The following is an 18,852-nucleotide window of genomic DNA, read 5'->3' as shown; positions in this document are numbered from 1 at the left end:
AAGAGTTGATATCAAGAGGTTACTTTTCTAAAAGACACTATGTATATTGTATGCAATTCTAATTTGAACCACAATAGGCTTTCAGTGGAGGAAATTAGATAAAATATATTAAGATTTACATGGAAATGAAATTAGCATAGATAAGCATATTTTGAAAAAGAATTAACATCATTAGAATATGAGGAAGAAGATGAAAACATGGCAAAAGTATTGTCATTAGGCGACTGTACAAGGAAGGGGACAGGCGAGTTTATTATAATGTTTTCACAACTTTTCTGTAGGATTAAATTCTTTTTGGAAATAGAATGTTTAATTCATTTTCTAAGAAAAAGCAAACAACATGCTTGCTTCAGCAGCGCATATACTAAAATTGGAACCATACAAAGAAGATTAGCATGAGCAAGGATGACACCCACATTCAAAAAAGAAAAAGAACACAAATTTGTCAAATCAGATAGCAAAGCATACTAAAATGGCACTGCAATGCAATAAATAAAGTATTTGTGTTAGAACAAACAAATATAACAAGTTGAACAGAAGAGAGAAACTAGACAGAATTGCAGATGGATTAAAATTTGAAAATGAATAGCAAAAACAATATGTATATAAATATGATAATTGATAGAAATATCGACTGACATATGGTAGATTGTTAATGTGAGAGCACTGAATAACATGAGGCAGGGAAGAAATGAGGACGGACAGAGAGAAGCCGGTCCAAAAAGGAGAGCAGTCAGTGCCACGTTCACCACAATATAGCACAAAAGGTTCTATTGAGGGTATTGATGTAAAATTATGTAGAGATACATTTATATGAAAACGAACATGGTATAAATTGAAAGTGAAAAGTGTGTTTAGTATTTACATAGAAATTTAGTACCTCTTTTTGTAATTACATGTGCGTCAGTTTGTTTTAGCTAATATTCAATTGAAAGTAAAATTCATTTTGATTACTATATTTAAAAATCATTTGTATATTATGATTTGAATTTATGCATTTTCATTTTTTGTTGATACTATTCCCAGTTCACAAAATGAATCAATGGTTCATTTAAGTATAAAAGCACTTATATGAATAGTAATGCAGATACACTAGTTTAAATAATCTTACATAAATTGATAGTAGGCCTTCAGTGTGGAAATAGAGCGCGATCCACAGTGCTAAATGACTTTGCAGAGACTTTTGTATGAATAACCAAAAAAGAAAAGTGTCAGTAGAAATTACTTCCTCTTTAAATTAATTGCTTTAATTAACTTTAATTTAGTTGCATGTGAAATTTGGGTTTCAAGTTCAAGAACTAGCTCCATTCTCAACCTAGTAATTTTCCTGAATTATGAGATGAAGTAGAACAAAGTGAAGATATCAACTATGAGAAGGAAGGATCAATATTATTGTTACCCTCAGGGGGTTCCCTTCAAATAGTCCTAGGCTTTCTCTAACCACCATTTACTTAAAAACTACAGTTTCAACAGCAAATGTGTTTTGAAGCAGATGCCTTGGATTCCTGAATTTTTAGAAGTGCTTCCAAAAGATGATTCCTGGTTTTAGAAATTTTGATTTTTACCACAGTATTTGAGGAAATGAACAAATCTTTCTAGGATATCTTGAAAAAATCCAGGAAAGTATATTGGAACCACTTTGATTTAGACCTCAGGAGCACCTAGACAGGCAGGAACTTTCCTCTGTTGCTATGCTTACGTCTTTCCATACACTTCCTCTTTCAGTGCATGGTCATTGTTTCTTGTTCTCCTTTGGACCATCTCTAAGAACCTCCACCTTTCTCTGAATGTTTGCCATTGTTCTCATTAGCTATCTATCCTCTTTTTCAGATGACCCCAGATATCCTATTAACCTCCACCTTTCTCTGAATGTTTGCCATTGTTCTCATTAGCTATCTATCCTCTTTTTCAGATGACCCCAGATATCCTATTTTGCAAACATTTTTAAGGAAATAGTGGTTCCTTTTGGCTTGATGCACATTTACTTTTCTCTTCTGCACTTAGCTAGGATTCCTGGCCTGTATGCTACTTTTTATTGCTTATGGAGAAAGGCAGAGATATAATTATATTATAGGCAAGCAGACTGCTGCCTTAGGTTTTGACTTGACTAGAAGTGTAGAAAGCCCCCTGATTCCAAAGACCCTGGCCTACCATTTTATTCCATCATAGGTACTTAATTCATAGCCCAGACCAGGAGTTATTTTATGCAAGACTCCCCTATTGCAAAGACTAGTCCTCAGGACTAGCTTTTCTATCTGTCCCTCTCCTGTATGGCTCAAGGTCATCCTCTAATCCATGGCTATATTCCGCACAAAACTTGCTCAGTGTGGTAGAATTCCTATTCTTGTCATACACCCTCCCATTGCCTCTGGATAGAGTAGAGGAGAAAAGTAGTGATGACCTTGTGCTGTGTTTCTGAACATGTGTCTCCTTCCTATCGGGATTTTATGCTCATCTCTCTTGGCTTCCTACATCTTCCACATTATCTTCATTCATGCTACTTCATATACTGCTTATCCACAGTATAGAAGATGGTATAAAACTGAGAAGAGCTTCTTGGACTCTGAAGATGTGTAGGTAATAACAATTTGGAAATATTCAGTTTGTAAGTCTTAAATAGTTTGAGTGGGATGGATGCCTCCTGACATGTAAGAAATCAGGTTTAGAAATTAAGATAAAGGCTGAGCATGGTGGTTCATGGCTGTAATTCTACCTACTTGGGAGGCTGAGATTGTGAGGATAGTGGTTCGAGGCCAGCCCTGGCAAAAAGTTTATAAGATCCCATCTCAACCAACAGCTGGGCACATTGGTGCACTCATGTCATCCAGCTACATGGATTAGAGCTGTGGTCCATGCTGGCCTGGGCAAAAAGCAAGAGCCTATCTCCAAAATAACCAGAATAAAAAGGGCCAGAGGTGTGGCTCTAATGGTAGAGTGCCTGCCTGTCGGCCTCACAAGTGGAAAGCCTTGAGTTCAAGGCCCAGTACTGCCAAAAAAAAAAAACCCAAGATCAAAACAAACAAACAAACAAACAAAAAAACTGGGATAAAGAGGATAAGAACTGGCATAACTAGTGGAAGGGAAAGAGTAAATGAAGACAGTAAAGAAGGTGAATATGGTTGATGTACTTTCTATACATGTATGAACTTGGAACATTGAACCTTGTTGAAATTACGATAAGAAGGACAACTATGGTAGAAGGGAGAATAATGGAGGGGATGAACCAGTTTGGAGTATAATACATGTACATATGAAAATGTCACAATGAACCCCCCTGTATAACTATCATAAACTAACAAGAATGTCTTTTTTTTTTAAAAGGACAGAGAAGGTAAAACAGGTTTTGCCTGAGGGTAGATATCAGGGGGAGGGCATAAGGAAAGGGCAAAGGAGGGCTAATATGGTGAAAATATTTTGTATTTATGCATGAAAATAGAGCAATGAAACCTGTTCAAATTGTTGTAAGAAGGGGGAAGTGGGATAAAGGAGAAAGATGCAGGGAGTGAATCTAATTAAGATATATTGTAAGTACTTATGTAAGTGTCACATGTATCCCCTGTACAACTATAATATGTTAATAATAATAATAATAGTAATAACAAAAAAAGAACTGGCATGAGGGAGGATAAAAGCTACTGGTACCATGAATATAAAGCTTGATAACAGTAAATTAAAGGAATTATTCAGAACTGGCACCCTCAACCCTACCTGCTCAGAGGTGCTGACTTTATAGTTCAGAATCAGGAACTTGTTTTATAGACTTCAGATATATCCTTGTCCAATATTAAAGTGCTTAAGGCCTAACCTTCCCTTTGGCTTGGGTTACCCTTTTCCCATTTTCCTGTGATCAGTTCTGAGGCTATCCACAAATTTACTCATCCATGAACAAATGTATTCCGAGCTACTAGTCTTGGATTTATACAGTGTCTTCATGCCAAAGTAGTATTTAGCTATTTATGGTGGTGCTGGTTGGGGGTCCAGAGCCTGAGAATAGCCCATAAGATGGCTAGATACTTTCATACTTCTTTTTCAAAGAATTTATTTTCCTATGTAGGATCCAACTTGGGATTCAAGTTATATTTGATTCTCATAGTCTATGTCCCCATGTTCTATCCCTATTTTTGAGTCTTTAGCCATGAACCACCACATCAAGGGACTCTTCTTGGACTTTATTCCATGGCTGGGTTAGCTAGACAAATGCAAACTCTGATCCTGGAATGTGATGACATACACTCCATTTCCACGTTCTGCATGTCTTTAGGGGGAAGAAGAGAGTTGACTATGAACTCTTATTGTAGATTCTACTTGCCTTACTGGGGTTGTCCTTGGACAAAGGGCACCATTGTTCCTAAAGTAGAGTGGAGACGTCTTGCTTCCTAGAACTAACCCTATGAGAAACAAAGGTATAAACAAAGCCAGATGGGAAACATGATCACGCATGGACCTGTGTTTGGGCAGAGAACAATACTTGGTATTGACTAGATACTTGGGGTGAGGAGGAAAAGTAGGGTGAAATTATGGAAGGAAGCTGGCAGGTTCAGTCTTGGCATGAAGGCTCCTGAGGTGTTCTCCATGAATAAAAGGAGGTGAAGCTGAGTGGTGCCCCCATTTCAGATTCTTGGGGGCAGCCATAATGGTGTCTTTTGTCCCCCTGTTCCTGGTGAGCATCTTGTTCCCTGCTACTCAGGCTGAGCAACTTACAAAGTGTGAGCTGCCTCATGTGCTGAAAGACTTGAATGACTATGGAGGCATCACTTTGCCAGAATGTGAGTTCTCTGCTTCCTTGCTTCATTCACTTCTCATCTGTCTCTCCTTCATCTGTTTTTTTTCTTCTGTTTTCATTTAATTACCTAACCATTTTCTTATATTCTCTGTTGTTCATGTACTCTTTATTCAGTTGGTTTTCCCTTCCTTTCTCCCATTGTCTGATCCGTTTTGGAACTCTCCTCATCTGATCACATCAAGATACTCTATGCTTTGCCACCTTGGGAGATTGGCTGCCTTTTTGTGTGTATGTGTCTGGGAACTATAGTTCATAATTTATGCAGATCCTCTGTGACACCTCTTTCTTATATTTCCCTCAGGGGCCTGTATCTTATTTCATACCAGTGGTTATGACACACAAGCCATAGTCAAAAATAATGGGAGCACAGAGTATGGACTCTTCCAGATCAGTAATAAATTGTGGTGTGGGAGTAGCCAGATCCCTCAGTCAAGGAATATTTGTGACATCTCCTGTGACAGTGAGTAGCCTTTTACACTCTGTTTCTCTGTTTTCCTGCAGTCTTTCCCTGGGGTAATATCCTTTTTGTCATCAAGTATATTTCTGGCTTCATTGCCACAAAAACTGTGCAATTTGAAGCAAAAGTGCTAAGTAAGAATCTTTGGAATTTTCTTGATCGTCAAATGCACAGATGGTCTCCTGAAGCTTGGGTAGGCAATCTGAACTGTTCGGGAGTCTCAAAGTCTGAAACTGTGCATGCAGAGTGCCAGTACATAAAGCTGATGATTCTTCCAGAAATGTCCCAGGGAAGTGAAGGAAGTCTCTCCCCAGGGGGTGTTACTGTATTGGCTTTTCATATAGAAAGACACTAGGCATAAGCCTTCAGTTCAGAGAAACAAACCCACCAGACCCAGGGAATAGGGGAACTTATTACCTGTCTGGGTAATATGTCTTATCTCTCTCATTCCTTTCCTTGCAACTTCTGCTAGAGTTCCTGGATGATGACCTCACTGATGACATAATGTGTGTCAAGAAGATCCTGGATATCAGAGGAATTGGCTACTGGTGAATTCTCATTAGATTTTCTATTTTCCCCCATCGTCCTTTCCCTCACCTCTTTGTTATTCCCCTTCATTTTCTCTCTCTCTATCTCCTGGTCATTTAATCTTGGGTATAGTTTCCAAAACAAAATTCATCTGCCAGACTCAGGGTTCCATTATTTAAGCCTCCTTTGTTCCACTCCTGTGTGACAACTTTCCAGTAAGGAGTTCCCTAGTGGAAGGCTGATATTCAGTCTTCCTTCACCTGGTCAAGTCCTATACCTTACAGTTGGCCTTTGAGCTGGGTTCCTGTGGCTCACGCCTATAATTCTAACTACTTGGGAGGTTGAGAGCAATAGAATCATGGTTTGAGGCCAGTCTGGGAAAAAGGTCTGAGACCACCATGTCAACCAATACCTGGGCATGGTGGCATGCACCTGTCATCTAAGCTGCACAGGAGGCTGAGATTGGGAGGATCTCAGTTCCAGGTTAGCCTGGGGAAAAAAGTTGGGGCATGGTGGAAAAAAAGCTGGGCGTGGTGGCCCGCACCTGTTGTCCCAGAAACGGTGGGAGACGTAAAGTAGAAGGATCATGGCCTGGGCAAAAATGAGACCCCATCTCTAAAATAACCAGAGCAAAAAGGCTGGAAGGGTGGCTCAAGCTGTATTGTGCCTTCCTAGCAAGCATGAGGCCCTAAGTTCAAACCCCAGTGCCATCAAAAAAACAAAAACAGCATCAACAGAAAAATAACCATAAAAACTAAAAAACTCACAAGCCTTTGTTATCATTGCATATCTCTTCTACCCCTACACTTTTCTTGGAGTTTTTTTAGTGTAACTTACTCCACTAGGTGATATAGAAGCCCTTGCCATCTGTCTAGGGAAGCCTTTCTGTAATTTATATCCACATAGGCCCTCCTGAGGATGAAGCTAAGATTCAGCCAGTCAACTCACCTTGTCCCTTTCTCATCATCAGGTTGGCCCATAAAGCACTCTGCTCGGAGAAGCTGGAACAGTGGCGCTGTGAGACATTGTGAGTGCTTGCTATCCTGACGCTCCTGCCCTCCCTGTGCCCCTGGAATTCCTCTTCCCTAATGCTACCTCAGTTTGCTTCTTTATACCCCATGAAGCTGATTTGTCTCTGAACCCTGGACCCTGTAGTGACATCACTGGATTCCTGAGGAGTATTCTCCAGGGATGCATGATTGGTACACTAGACTTTAGACCCTTGCTCAGTGTCCCGATGGCACTTTCACTACAGCAAGAGATTCCACCTCTGTCCTAAATAAAGGGCCTGATTTGGAGTGGCTGGCTATATTTTCTTCCCACAGGGAAAGGGAGGAGGTGGAGGGGCATTGAAGACATAGGTTATAGTCACCTCCCATATCTACCTAAGAAGCAGGCTAAACTTACTGCAGAAAGATAGTTACCTCCTGTATCAATTCAACAAATTTTATTGGTCATCTAGTATATTTAAGGGACCACAGAGAGAATCCAAGTTGCTAAAAGTTTCTTGTAACTCAAGGACTAAAAGGAGAGAAATATAAACATTAACAAATAGTTGTAATACAAAGAATTGTGTCATAAGCTTCATGAGAGAGGTTAGAAATGTGCCCTGCACATTCATAAAAAGAAAGATAATTTATATTTGGAGGATATTGAAAAAAGAGATTAAGAAAAAATTTAGGGAAGGGGTGGACTTTTCTTTTGAGACAGTATCTTGCTATATTGACCAGGCTGGCTTCCCACTTGCAATCCTTCTGTCTCAACCTTTGGAGTGCTGAGATTACAGGTGTGCACAGCATACCTCACATGGAAGGGATGGAATTTAAGCTGGTTTTGAAGTATGGGTGATAGTTTGACAGCTGGAGATGTGGGATGAGAAAAGGAAAGAATGGGCAGCTGCTCTGAGAATCTAAAATGGATGGCTTGAAAGGAACTCCCTCTCTGGAAATAAAAAAATATACAGGGACACTTATAATCAGCTCAATGATTCTGCTCCACTAATATTCCTTGCACTTTGCTTGTGTATAAGTAGGATGTGTGCAGAACCTTATTTATTTTAATGAATATGGGATATGTGGAAGAAGAAGAATCACAAAATTTAGGTCCTGAAGTTTGTGCTACTCATTGATAGTCTGAGTATGCAGGTCCTCTCTGACCTCTGTGCCTTGATTGCTTTCTGAGATCTCTTCTCTTATTGTTCTTGCTTTGACAATCCAGCAGTTCAAAAGTACATTTTAATTTCCCACATTTATGAATTAACTTGGAATGAATTCCACTTCTTTTTCTGTATTCCTTGCTTGTCTAAGATGTCTAATATTGCTGATTGCACTTTTCCCATCCCAACACCCTTTGGGGCTTTATACAGTCAGATCATGCTTCCCTTGTCTTGGAAACCATCAGCTTCCAAATGGAGCCCCCATGTTTAAGGACCTACAAGTCTAGAAAGGGGTAGGGAGGCCATCCATCCTATATCTAATGAAAACGCACTCTCAGGAAATAACTTGGTATTAGTCATATCATTTTAATGTGAATTTAAACTCAACATGTTGTATCTCCAGTGGCATTTCATTTTATTCCCTTCCTAATGACAGGATAAAACATTTCCCCCAAATTTTCAGGGTTTTAGACATGGCCTGTGCATGGGTGTATGTGAAGGTGCAGAGTTGATGGACATTCTGGCCTCTGACCTCCCGTATTTACCTCTTGCCAATTAACTTGCCCCATGCTTGGAGAATATGAGGGACCAACTCCATCACGAGGCTAGAGCAGGAAGGCCATTAAAGCTGGGGCTGTTCTGGTTACCCTCACAGTCCTGGTTGAATTAGTCAACTTTGTATTACTGCTATGAAATAATAGTAGTATATTTATACAGAGAAAAACAGTGATTTAGTACACAATTCATTGATCTGGTCTCTGGTAAGGTCAGTGGGATATGACAGGAGCCAAGTAGGATCAAATAGTTATGTCTCAAATTGGAGGATTGATGCAGGCAGGGGGAAGAGAAGGAAAAGGAGGGGGACAAGAAAGACAGGGGAGGGGAAGAAGGAGGAGAAGAAGAAGAATAGAGAGAGAGAGAGAGAGAGAGAGAGAGAGAGAGAGAGAGAGAGAGGGAGACTGGGAGACTGGGGTTCTGTAATATCCTTTGAGGCACAGCCTCAAAGACCTAAGGAGCTCCATTAGGTCCCACCTTTGGTTTTTTCTTTTTCTTTCTTTTTTTTTTTGTGGTACTGGGGTTTGCACTCACAGTCTTGACACCAGCTGTTTTTGCTTTAGGTATTTTTTTGAATAGGATCTCGCATTTATGTCCTGGCTGGCTTGGACTGCAATCCTCCTATTTATGCTTCCTGCATAGCTGGGATGACAGACACATACCACAAGGCTCAGTTTTTATTGGTTGAGATGGGGTTTCACCAACTCTTTGCCCGGGCTGACCTTGAACAGCAATCCTCTTGATCTCCATCTCCTGAATAGCTAGGATTATGAGCATCGGCCTCCTCTTAAATATTCATAGCACCTCCCAATACTGCTACCCTGAGGGCCAAACCTTAGCATAAGGACCTTTGGGGGGACATTCAACATCCAAACCATAGTACTGGCCTTCATCCTACAGAGATCAGGACAAGTACACTTATATATGAAGCCATGATCTTCAGGAAGCTAATGGAACTTGATAATAAGAAATTTATCTATAGTGAAGATCTTAGCCTGATGGTTGGAGGATGAAGAATAGATAGAAGCCAGGGAGCTGCTATGCAAGCAGTAGTTTAAAAAAATCCATTTTGTTGTTGTTATAGTAGATAATCATCCAAATGTTTATAAACTCCCTACTGTATATCAGTACTGTGGAGCAATTTTTATGTACTTTTACTCAGCTGAAATTTATTGTATTAAATGATAAAATGATCCATGAAGTAAAGCAAATAAAACTAATTGCCATGTTCTTTGGTACAAGCAACACTCGAAGGCATTTGGGGTTAGCATTTGTAATTCTTAGGCAAATTCTTACTCCAAATCCAAATTTGTTTTCTCACACTTTTTTCTATATTTCTTTTATTTAGTGTTTAACATGGCATCCACTGAATTCTCTTGAGAAAATAAATTAAAAGTTGCCTACTTTATCAAGTCATGTGTGACTAGAGCATCTTTATGACATACAGAGTCACTGGTAATAGTTCCTCTTTTCCTCTTCCTTCTTTCAAGTAAAAATTATATATATATATATATATATATATTACAACTTGATGTTTTGCTATACATGTAATTGTGAAATAATCACCATAATCAAGGTAATTTACATTCTATCATTATGTCAGGTCATGGCGATAGATATATATCATCTGATATGATGACAGATATATCACTATGGCATGATCAAGTCTGTTTTTCCTTTTGGAATGGAAGTAGCCTTTTTTTGGGGTGTGGGTGCTGAGGATTGAACCCAGGTCTCACAAATACTAAGTGGTAAGCAAGAGCTCTAGCACTGAGCTATACCCCATCCCTTATTGGAAGCAGTCCTGACCACTGCAGACCTCTTGGCCTTTGGGTAGAAGCAGGACAGGGAAATGTTCTCTTCCTGAGAAATTTTTTGGGAGTTGGATATCTAATAGGATGACAGCTGGGAATTTGCTTTGCTTTCTCCAACTTCTCTTTCCTTTAGGCCTGGAACGAGGCCCCAAAGCAGGTAGGAATCTGAAGTGGTCCATGTTCAGGTGTGAGGTGGGGAGGCTCAGGGAAATGACAGAGTGCAGAGAATTCATTGAGCTCTGGGTGAGAAGGACTCAGGCTGGTGCCCAATGATATGGAGTCTCTTTCTCCTCTTGGGATTTCTCCTATGTTCTATAATACTCTGACACCTCCCACAAAGGTAGGAGTTTTACTACATAATATTAAATGTCCCCTTTCATGTATCCTCTCACTTCCCCTTATATTTCATTCACTCATTTTTTTCATTTATGTAACAAAACCTATTAGGTGGCAAGATGTATAGATGTGGGGGATGTAGAAACTATTAGACAGAGGTCCTGCCCTCAGGACACTGATGTTTTAGAAGGGGATACTCAACTCCTCCCACTTCTGAGGATCCTGCGGAGAAAGGTCTCTTCAGATGGATACATCACTCATTCCTTCATTCATTCCTGAAGTTGCCCAGAAAGAATTATTGAGGATTTTCTACTTTTTAAGAATGAAGACAGGAGTAGACGCACTTAATTTACTCTTTCTAAGATATTATGGAAATTTAGATCTTGCTAGGGATCTTTTGGGATGGGAACAAAAGAGGCATTGGGTTTTGCACTGCCAAGATGGGACCCTCCCAGATATCCTGTGGCAGGATATTTGCTAGTGGTCCCATAAGGTTGATTTGTAATATATATATATATATATATATATATATATATAATATATAATATGAATCTATCTATCAACCTATCATCTATCATCTATCTATCTACTGAGAAAAGTAAAAGGGAGAAGCAGAAAGAAGCAGAAGGGGAAAGGGGAATGGTAGAAAAGATAAGAAGTAAGAGGAAAAATCAATGTTTGTAGAAATGTCAAGTGAAGCGCTGAGGATTTTCTAGTATACCGAGTGGGCCTCCTGTGGATGGGTGTCACCTGCTTTATGAGGTTCTTAATTTCTCTTGATTGGAGACAGGGCATCAGAGGAAGAGAAACTAAATCTGTTTTGGAATGCTGAGATAGCTGAGTGGCAAAACTCTTTGCCTCTTCTTTCCATAACTTTTCTTCTCGGTGAGGAAGTAGACTTTGGATTAGAAGATCATCCTGGACTTCTTGGTCAGCATTCTCAGCAGAGCTGCCTTCACTTCCTTGTTCTGCAGGCTGTAGATGAAGGGATTTACCAGTGGGGTCACCACACTGTACTGCATGGAAAGCACTTGCTTCAGGGCTGAGCTGGATGCTGGAGTCATGTACCTTGTAGGGAATTACACAAAGGAGCAAACTGAGTTAAGACAATTGTCACAATACTTTTGACAGTAATGGTCCATCCTATTTCTGCCAGTTCTGCAAAGGGGGTCCTCAGCACTGAGTCAACTATCACTTGTGGCAGCATCTAGACATGACTGATCAGTAAGAGGTCAGTCGTTTCTGCCTTCAAATGCCTCCAGACACAAGTGAGTTATAGGAGCTTCCCCAAGGAATAAAAGAACTTCTGCAGCATATCAAGAGCTGCAGGCTAGAAGAGAACTAATAAAATAATCTTATGCTTTACATATCCCTGAATTCATATAAAGCATCTTATCTAATAGTTACGATAATATGAATTTTTCTCTTTTCCCCTCTCTATACACAAAAGTATAGACACACTATGTTCTTATTTTGTGTTGACTTTTTTTTTTTGCAAAACTGTATGCTTAGTTGAAGATACTGTTCCCAATATCTACAACTCTTAGAGTTACTCTTAAGATCACAGCATATTATTTTTTTTGATGGTGGTACTGGGGTTTGAACTCAGGCTTAACACTTGCTAGGCAAGCCCTCTGTCACTTGAGCCACTCCACCAGCTCTAGAGCATGTTATTTTTATAGTGCTTAGTGGAACAAACATTTTTCTTTGGTTTGGAAAAGAAGCTAAGACAAGCATATAAAGTGGAAGATAACAATGTGCTAAGCAAAAGATATGATTCCAAAATAATAAGATTAAATTTTGGGGCTATTTCTCAAAGAAGAATCATTATATTTTTCAAGAGTACCATAGTCATTGGAATTAGTGTAGAATATCGCAAAATGTTCTTTGTTGATTCTGGTGTTTTCTATGATAATTCATCTTATTGACATTTAAAATAATCTATTTATCCTTTCTAACATTCCTGTGAAGTATGTTGGAGAAATCCTATTGTTACTTTAGGACATATGAGGAAACTAGGATAAAGGGAGGTGGTATTTGTCTTCAGGATCAGGTGAACTCTGTTGAACTATTCCTTATCATCCATTTACACCCTCTTACTTTTCTCCAAGTCACAGCAGGTGAGAAAAGAATTGAGCAATCTGTGCAAGTCCACGTCCAGTTTATTAGTGAGGGAGCATAGGCATTGTTTATTCTGTCTCCTGGTAAGGGAGGACTCACTGGCTGGAGATGTTTAGGTTTGAGAGAAGCATGGTCAGAAACAGCATGAGATTTTTCTCAGCTGGCTCCTCAACTGACTTGTTCTGGACCTTTGAGAAATTATCTGGTCATTCCTTAGACTCAAGTTCTTTACCTGAAAATGGTAAAGAAATGGGGTCAATAATATTAATTCCTGTAGTGTGATGTGTACGAAAATTGAGCTTGTCTATGTAAAGAAGTTTGCGGTATAGTTGGTGCCTAATAAATAGTTACAGCACAAACAAACTTTGAAGCATCATCTTCCAGTGAGAAAGAAAAATGAAATCTATTTTAATATGCTTTATTTTTTTGTCTAGTACTAAATAAAAATCTATCAAGGGTTTGTAATTTTTTGAGAATTCCCAAATTACATCTTAATAAAGTAAAAAAATCTTTAATTTTTGTCCAAACTCATTTTTTAGAATAGACAATCGAGCCTCAGAACAAAAATGGATTCTTTATAAACCACACAGTCCACAGCAGAGCCAGACTAGAGCTCAAGCCTCATAAATTCCAGTCTGATTCTTTTCCTGCTTCATTGCAAGTCTCTGTTCTACAGACTAAGAGCACTTAGAGTGAAGAATATGTAATGTTTATATTTAAGAAGTATAGTACAACATACCTGAATATTCCTGAACCATAAAATATGGTGACCACAAGGAAGTGAGAAGAACAGGTGTAGAAGATCTTGCTCCGACCTGTGGCAGAGTTGATCCCCAGGGCTGTCATGATTATACAGATGTAGGAACCCAGCAATAGGACAAAAGTGCAAAGGCCCAGGACTACCATGGTGGTCAAGATAGAGGCAAGACTAGTGTACGTGTCAGAACAGGCCAATAAGAGCACTGGGGGAAGCTCACAGGCAAAATTGTGGATGAGGTTGGGGCCACAGAATTGCTGCTGAGCTAGGAGGAAAGTGTTAATTAGTCCAGTACTCATTCCTATGGCCCAGGATGCACTTACCAGACCAATACACACCTTCCTGTTCATAGTTACCACATACAACAGAGGGTGGCACACAGCCTGGAAACGATCATAGGCCATGACAGAAAGAAGACAGGCTTCAGTTGACCCAGAAAATATGACCAGGAAAATCTGGGTGAAACATCCAAGGAAGGATATAGTCTTCCACTTAGCAAGAAGGTTCTCTAGCAGTTTAGGCACAATGATGGAGGAATAGAAAGCATCCAGGAAGGAGAGATGTCTCAGGAAGAAGTACATGGGTGTGTGGAGGTGGGAATCTGTGATGATCACTAGCAGCATCAGCAGATTCCCCAGGAGCGTTAAGAGGTAAATCATTAAGAACAGCACAAAGAGTAGTACCTGGGTCTGAGGGTTGTTGGATAGTCCTAGGAGAATAAACATAGTGACTTTGGTCACATTCCTAACTTCCATGAAACACTCAAGAATCCTTTCAGAGAGATGAGAATGAAAAGAGTGCTCAAGTGGGCTATCTGTTTCAGGGGTTATGAGTAAAGCTCGGAGGTGACCCAGGACAGACTACATAGAAGTCTCTGCTCTGTCGGACTTCATCAGCACTTCCTATAGCTCAGGGCAGTAACCTAATGGCCAAAGTGAAGAAGGTAAGGAGGAAGGGTGTAGAGAATCAGACCTAGAAAGGAAAAAGATGAGAACAAGAGTTACTCACTGGAGAAGGAAAGGAAGGGAGCTGAGGGTAGACTCCAGGATGCTGAGAAGTACTGATCTCTGGTTCCAAAGGGAGCCGATCTCAAACCACAGGAGGGCTGGCTGGCATAGTGAATCAGCAGTAAACATTTTGGCTGACTTTCTGGTTGATAGACCATGACGAATGTTTGAATGATTGACAGAGGTATTGTGACACCTGATGATGATACAGGTCGTTTAGTCACTTAAGCTTTTCGTTTTTAAAAAAACAATCTGGAAAAACTAGATGGTTTCAAAGTCCATTATATCATAGGAATTCTAAAGAAGGGGAAATGATTTTTGGGTGTCTTTGCTACTAAATAGAAACCCTTTCCCCTTTCTGTGCTAATCCAAGTTGAAGTGGCGCACAGTTTCATGGGAGCCAGACAGCACGTAGCCCTCAAAATGGAGGCAAGAACCGTGCATATCAATCCTTCCAAGGTTTTCCCATTCCAGGGTTCTGTGAATCTATGATGTCCTTTGCTGTCTCTGTAATCTCAGGACTTAACATAAGAATCCACAAAGACTGAGATGCTTTCTGAATTGGTACTGGTGAATTTGGATAAAGTGAAATCAAAATTGGACCAACTTCTGTGTACTATGGAAGTTGAGAAGTAAAAAGAGAAAGGAACACCTGTCAAAAGGACAGTTACAGGGTTAGTCTTGACCTGAAGAAGGTAAAGTGGCTACCTCTTTTCCTTTTGCAGGATAACTTAGAAAGGCAATAAATGAATATCTGATCTCTGTTCAATCCTCTTTGAGGGCATGCCTCCAATGACCTAAAGATCTTCCACTAGGGCCTCTACCACCTCCCATAGTACTACCCGGGAACCAAACTTTTACCACTTGGACCTTTGGTGGGACACTCAAGAGAAAACCGTAGCATCATCTGATCACTACCTTGCAATCTCAGCAACCAAAGACATACTTGTCTCTAGTGAGTTATTTCAAATTAACCGACAAGTTTTCCTCAGAAAAGGGAAAAAATGAAAATTTAAGTCTGAACTGAGAAATCTGCTTAACAGTTTCAACTTGGTTTAAATTTATTAATTAGAAAAGTTTAGACACTAACAAGTGTTAGTTAACCCTTAGGGATCATTTTTAACTTTAGAAAAGACAATCTAAACCCTCAGGTTACCAGAGTGGGTAGTTTTAGGGAAAGGTAGAATCGAATGAGAATATTTGTCTTTACCTGGACTCCATTAGCCAACAACAGCTGCCCTTAGTGGAGGATACCGGTATGGCATCCTTTTCAACAGTGGAGCAAAACCCATAGATATGACTAGGGTTCTGTGGGCTTCACTTGCCTTTGTCCTTCCTTTAGAGGTTGTAGGGGAGGAACATGTGAGCAAGGAAATATCCCCATAGTCTTTCTGTCCAAAGGAAAGCTTTCTTTGACTCTGCATTACAAATGACAATGGCCAGAGGGACTCAATCTCAGCTCTAGACCTTGGAGAATGAGGGAAGACCCTGGGGAGACTCTTAAGTAGGAAGCTGCTTTGCTTCTGCATATGTTCTCCAGGGTCATCTATTCCTCCTCAGTATTACTCTTACTTTATTGGGTTGCATCATACAAGAAGGCCCTGGCCAGTAATTTATTTTTTAGTTCTACTATTATTTAAAAAAGTCTTTGAAAAATTAAGTTTCATAGAATTTTCAGTTTAAACATTATTCACACTGTACAAATATGGCAGTTTAACCTATGCAAATACAAAGTTTGGGAAGCCAAAATTGTTCTAATTTTGTTAAAAGAAAAGTTGGGTTGCAGACTATTGACATGGTGGTTAACAAAGCAATGAAAAGGCAACACTCAAGTCATAGTATTACAATCTCTTTGATCAATTGGATTATTGGTCAAATACCAGAATTCAAACAGGCATATCTATGATGCAGTAACTCCCTAGAAATCACATATTTCTTCAGTAACATTATAAGCAGAACTCAATATTTCTAACATGATAATATATCACTAAAAAGCCAAGACTATGTTGAACTGACCAAAGTAAAGTATATTCACAGCAGGGATACACTGAGAACCCGCTTTGAAATTAAAAATGAAAGACAGGACTGTAAAATAGGTACAGTGTGTGTGTGTGTGTGTGTGTGTGTGTGTGTGTGTGTGTGTACTTGTGGGAGGAAGAAGCAGGGTGAATGCAGACGATGAAGGTGAGGGGGGATATAGCTGATGTGCTCCATATACATATATGAAATAGAACGATGAAACCTCTTGCAATTGCTGAAGGGGGGAAGAAGAGGATTGGGGGTGGGGAGATGGTGAAGGCAAAGTAGCAAATGTACAGTGAAGGCTATTCAGAACTGACACACGAATCCCCCCAGTACAATGAATATATGCTAATAAAAAGAAAAGAAACAAAAGAAACAAGACAAAAATGTTAAAAAAAGCCAGGACTATTTCTCATTTGTGTTAGTCAGCTTTTATTATTACTCCAAAATACCTGAGATAATCAACTTATGAAGAGAAATGGTTTATTTTGGCTCATAGTTTTGGAGATTTCAGTCTATGGCCCTGTTGCTTTTGGGCCTATGGTAAGGTGGGAGCGTGTGACCAAACAAAACTGCTCACTGCATGGCTGGGGTACAAAAAGAGAAAAAGGAAGAGGCTTTTTTCTTCCCACAATCCTACAATCCTCTTTGAGGGCATGCCTCCAATGACCTAAAGATCTTCCACTAGGGCCTCTACCACCTCCCATAGTACTACCCGGGAACCAAACTTTTACCACTTGGACCTTTGGTGGGACACTCAAGAGAAAACTGTAGCATCATCTGATCACTACCTTGCAATCTCAGCAACCAAAGACATACTTGTCTCGAGTGAGTTATTTCAAATTAACCGACAAGTTTTCCTCAGAAAAGGGAAAAAATGAAAATTTAAGTCTGAACTGAGAAATCTGCTTAACAGTTTCAACTTGGTTTAAATTTATTAATTAGAAAAGTTTAGACACTAACAAGTGTTAGTTAACCCTTAGGGATCATTTTTAACTTTAGAAAAAACAATCTAAACCCTCTGCCCAAATAGGCAGGGATCCAAATTGGTTTTCTGCATATATATGAGTTAGTATTGCCATAACCTACTATACTATCTACACATTTCCCATTGATTTTGGTAGCAACCTTGTAGTGTTAATGTACAGTATCTCTCTCTGAGCTCTCTTCTTTGACCTGTTGGTTTATTTGTTCATCTCATTCTTTTTATTATCATTGCTTTGTAATATCTCCCATAGGGAAGGCAATTATCTTGGCACCTTTACTCTTTTTTCTTTTAAAGAGGTTGAGCTTCCACTGGAGGCCTACACACCGCCGCCATTACCGCCGCCATGTCTCTAGTGATCCCTGAGAAGTTCTAGCACGTTTTGCGAGTACTCAACACCAACATTGATGGGTGGTGGAAAATAGCCTTTGCCATCACTGCCATTAAGGGTGTGGGGCGAAGATATGCTCATGTGGTGTTGAGGAAAGCAGACATTGACCTCACCAAGAGGGCTGGAGAACTCACCGAGGATGAGGTGGAACATGTGATCACCATTATGCAGAATCCACACCAGTACAAGATCCCAGATTGGTTCTTAAACAGACAGAAGGATGTAAAGGATGGAAAATACAGCCAGGTTCTGGCCAATGGTCTGGACAACAAGCTCTGTGAGACCTGGAGCGACTGAAAAAGATTAGGGCCCATAGAGGCCTGCACCACTTCTGGGGCCTTTGGGTCAGAGGCCAGCACATCAAGACCACTGGCCGTCGTGGATGCACTGTGGGGGTGTCCAAGAAGAAATGAGTCTGGGCCTTTCTGTTAATAAATAGTTTATATGAAAAAAAATAAAGAGGTTGAGTTGGCTATTCATTGGTCCTTACTATTCGGTACAAATATTGACAAATATCCTGTACAAATATTTTGTACAATTGTACAAAAAAGTTCATTTACAACAGGAAATCTGATAGGTTTATCATTGAAATTGTAGGTTAAAAACAACATCAAATGTTGGCAAGGATATGGTAGGAGGAGGAACCCCCATACACTATTAGTGGGAATGTAAATTAATGCATCTACTATGGAAATCAGTATGGTGATTCTTCAGAATACTAAAAATGGAATTACCATACGATCCTGCTATATCACTCTTGGGCATATACTGGAAGGAATGTAAGTCAGTATATAATAGTGATATCTGCACACCCATGTTTATTGCAGTACTATTCATGACAGCCAAGTATGGAATCAGCCTAGGTGCTCATGAGCCAATGAATGGGTAAAGAAGACGTGGTATGCATACACAATGGAGTTTTACTCAGTCATAAAGAAGAA

At 39.7% G+C, this 18,852-nt stretch overlaps 2 protein-coding genes, 1 non-coding gene and 1 pseudogene across 6 annotated transcripts; 3 read left to right on the top strand and 1 right to left on the bottom strand.

The window, feature by feature from the left end:
* The first annotated feature begins 342 nt into the window (after positions 1-342).
* LOC141410529 (U6 spliceosomal RNA) lies at positions 343-444 on the top strand. The gene has a single exon (XR_012435382.1). It is a non-coding gene; the product is annotated as a U6 spliceosomal RNA (small nuclear RNA).
* Positions 445-4,465: 4,021 nt separating this feature from the next.
* On the top strand, positions 4,466-7,219 carry Lalba (lactalbumin alpha). Its single transcript, XM_020188422.2, has 4 exons — positions 4,466-4,766; positions 5,085-5,243; positions 5,713-5,788; positions 6,739-7,219. The coding sequence occupies exons 1-4, from the start codon at positions 4,634-4,636 to the stop codon at positions 6,797-6,799; spliced, it is 429 nt and encodes a 142-aa protein (XP_020044011.1). The 5' UTR covers positions 4,466-4,633; the 3' UTR covers positions 6,800-7,219.
* Positions 7,220-11,196: 3,977 nt separating this feature from the next.
* Positions 11,197-14,663, bottom strand: Or5bs1 (olfactory receptor family 5 subfamily BS member 1). Of its 4 annotated transcripts, XR_012450510.1 has the most exons (4): positions 14,515-14,663; positions 13,489-13,564; positions 12,849-12,981; positions 11,600-11,696 (listed from the first exon to the last, which is right to left on the bottom strand). XR_012450510.1 is itself a non-coding variant. In XM_074081743.1 (2 exons), exons 1-2 carry the CDS (start codon positions 14,259-14,261, stop codon positions 11,534-11,536), a joined length of 936 nt encoding a protein of 311 aa, XP_073937844.1. In that variant the 5' UTR covers positions 14,262-14,508; the 3' UTR covers positions 11,197-11,533. The 4 variants fall into 4 exon arrangements, 1 of the variants encoding a protein (XP_073937844.1); XR_012450508.1 differs by lacking the exon at positions 12,849-12,981 and having other exon boundaries at positions 11,645-11,696; XR_012450509.1 differs by lacking the exon at positions 11,600-11,696 and having other exon boundaries at positions 11,709-12,981.
* A 3,203-nt stretch (positions 14,664-17,866) lies between these two features.
* On the top strand, positions 17,867-18,370 carry LOC141425506 (small ribosomal subunit protein uS13-like; annotated as a pseudogene).
* Positions 18,371-18,852: the final 482 nt, after the last annotated feature.

The sequence above is a fragment of the Castor canadensis genome, chromosome 8 (genome assembly GCF_047511655.1).
Source record: "Castor canadensis chromosome 8, mCasCan1.hap1v2, whole genome shotgun sequence".
NCBI lineage: Eukaryota > Metazoa > Chordata > Mammalia > Rodentia > Castoridae > Castor > Castor canadensis.
The sequence above is the reverse complement of the archived record's forward strand: the minus strand, read 5'-3'. Positions and strand labels throughout refer to the sequence as shown.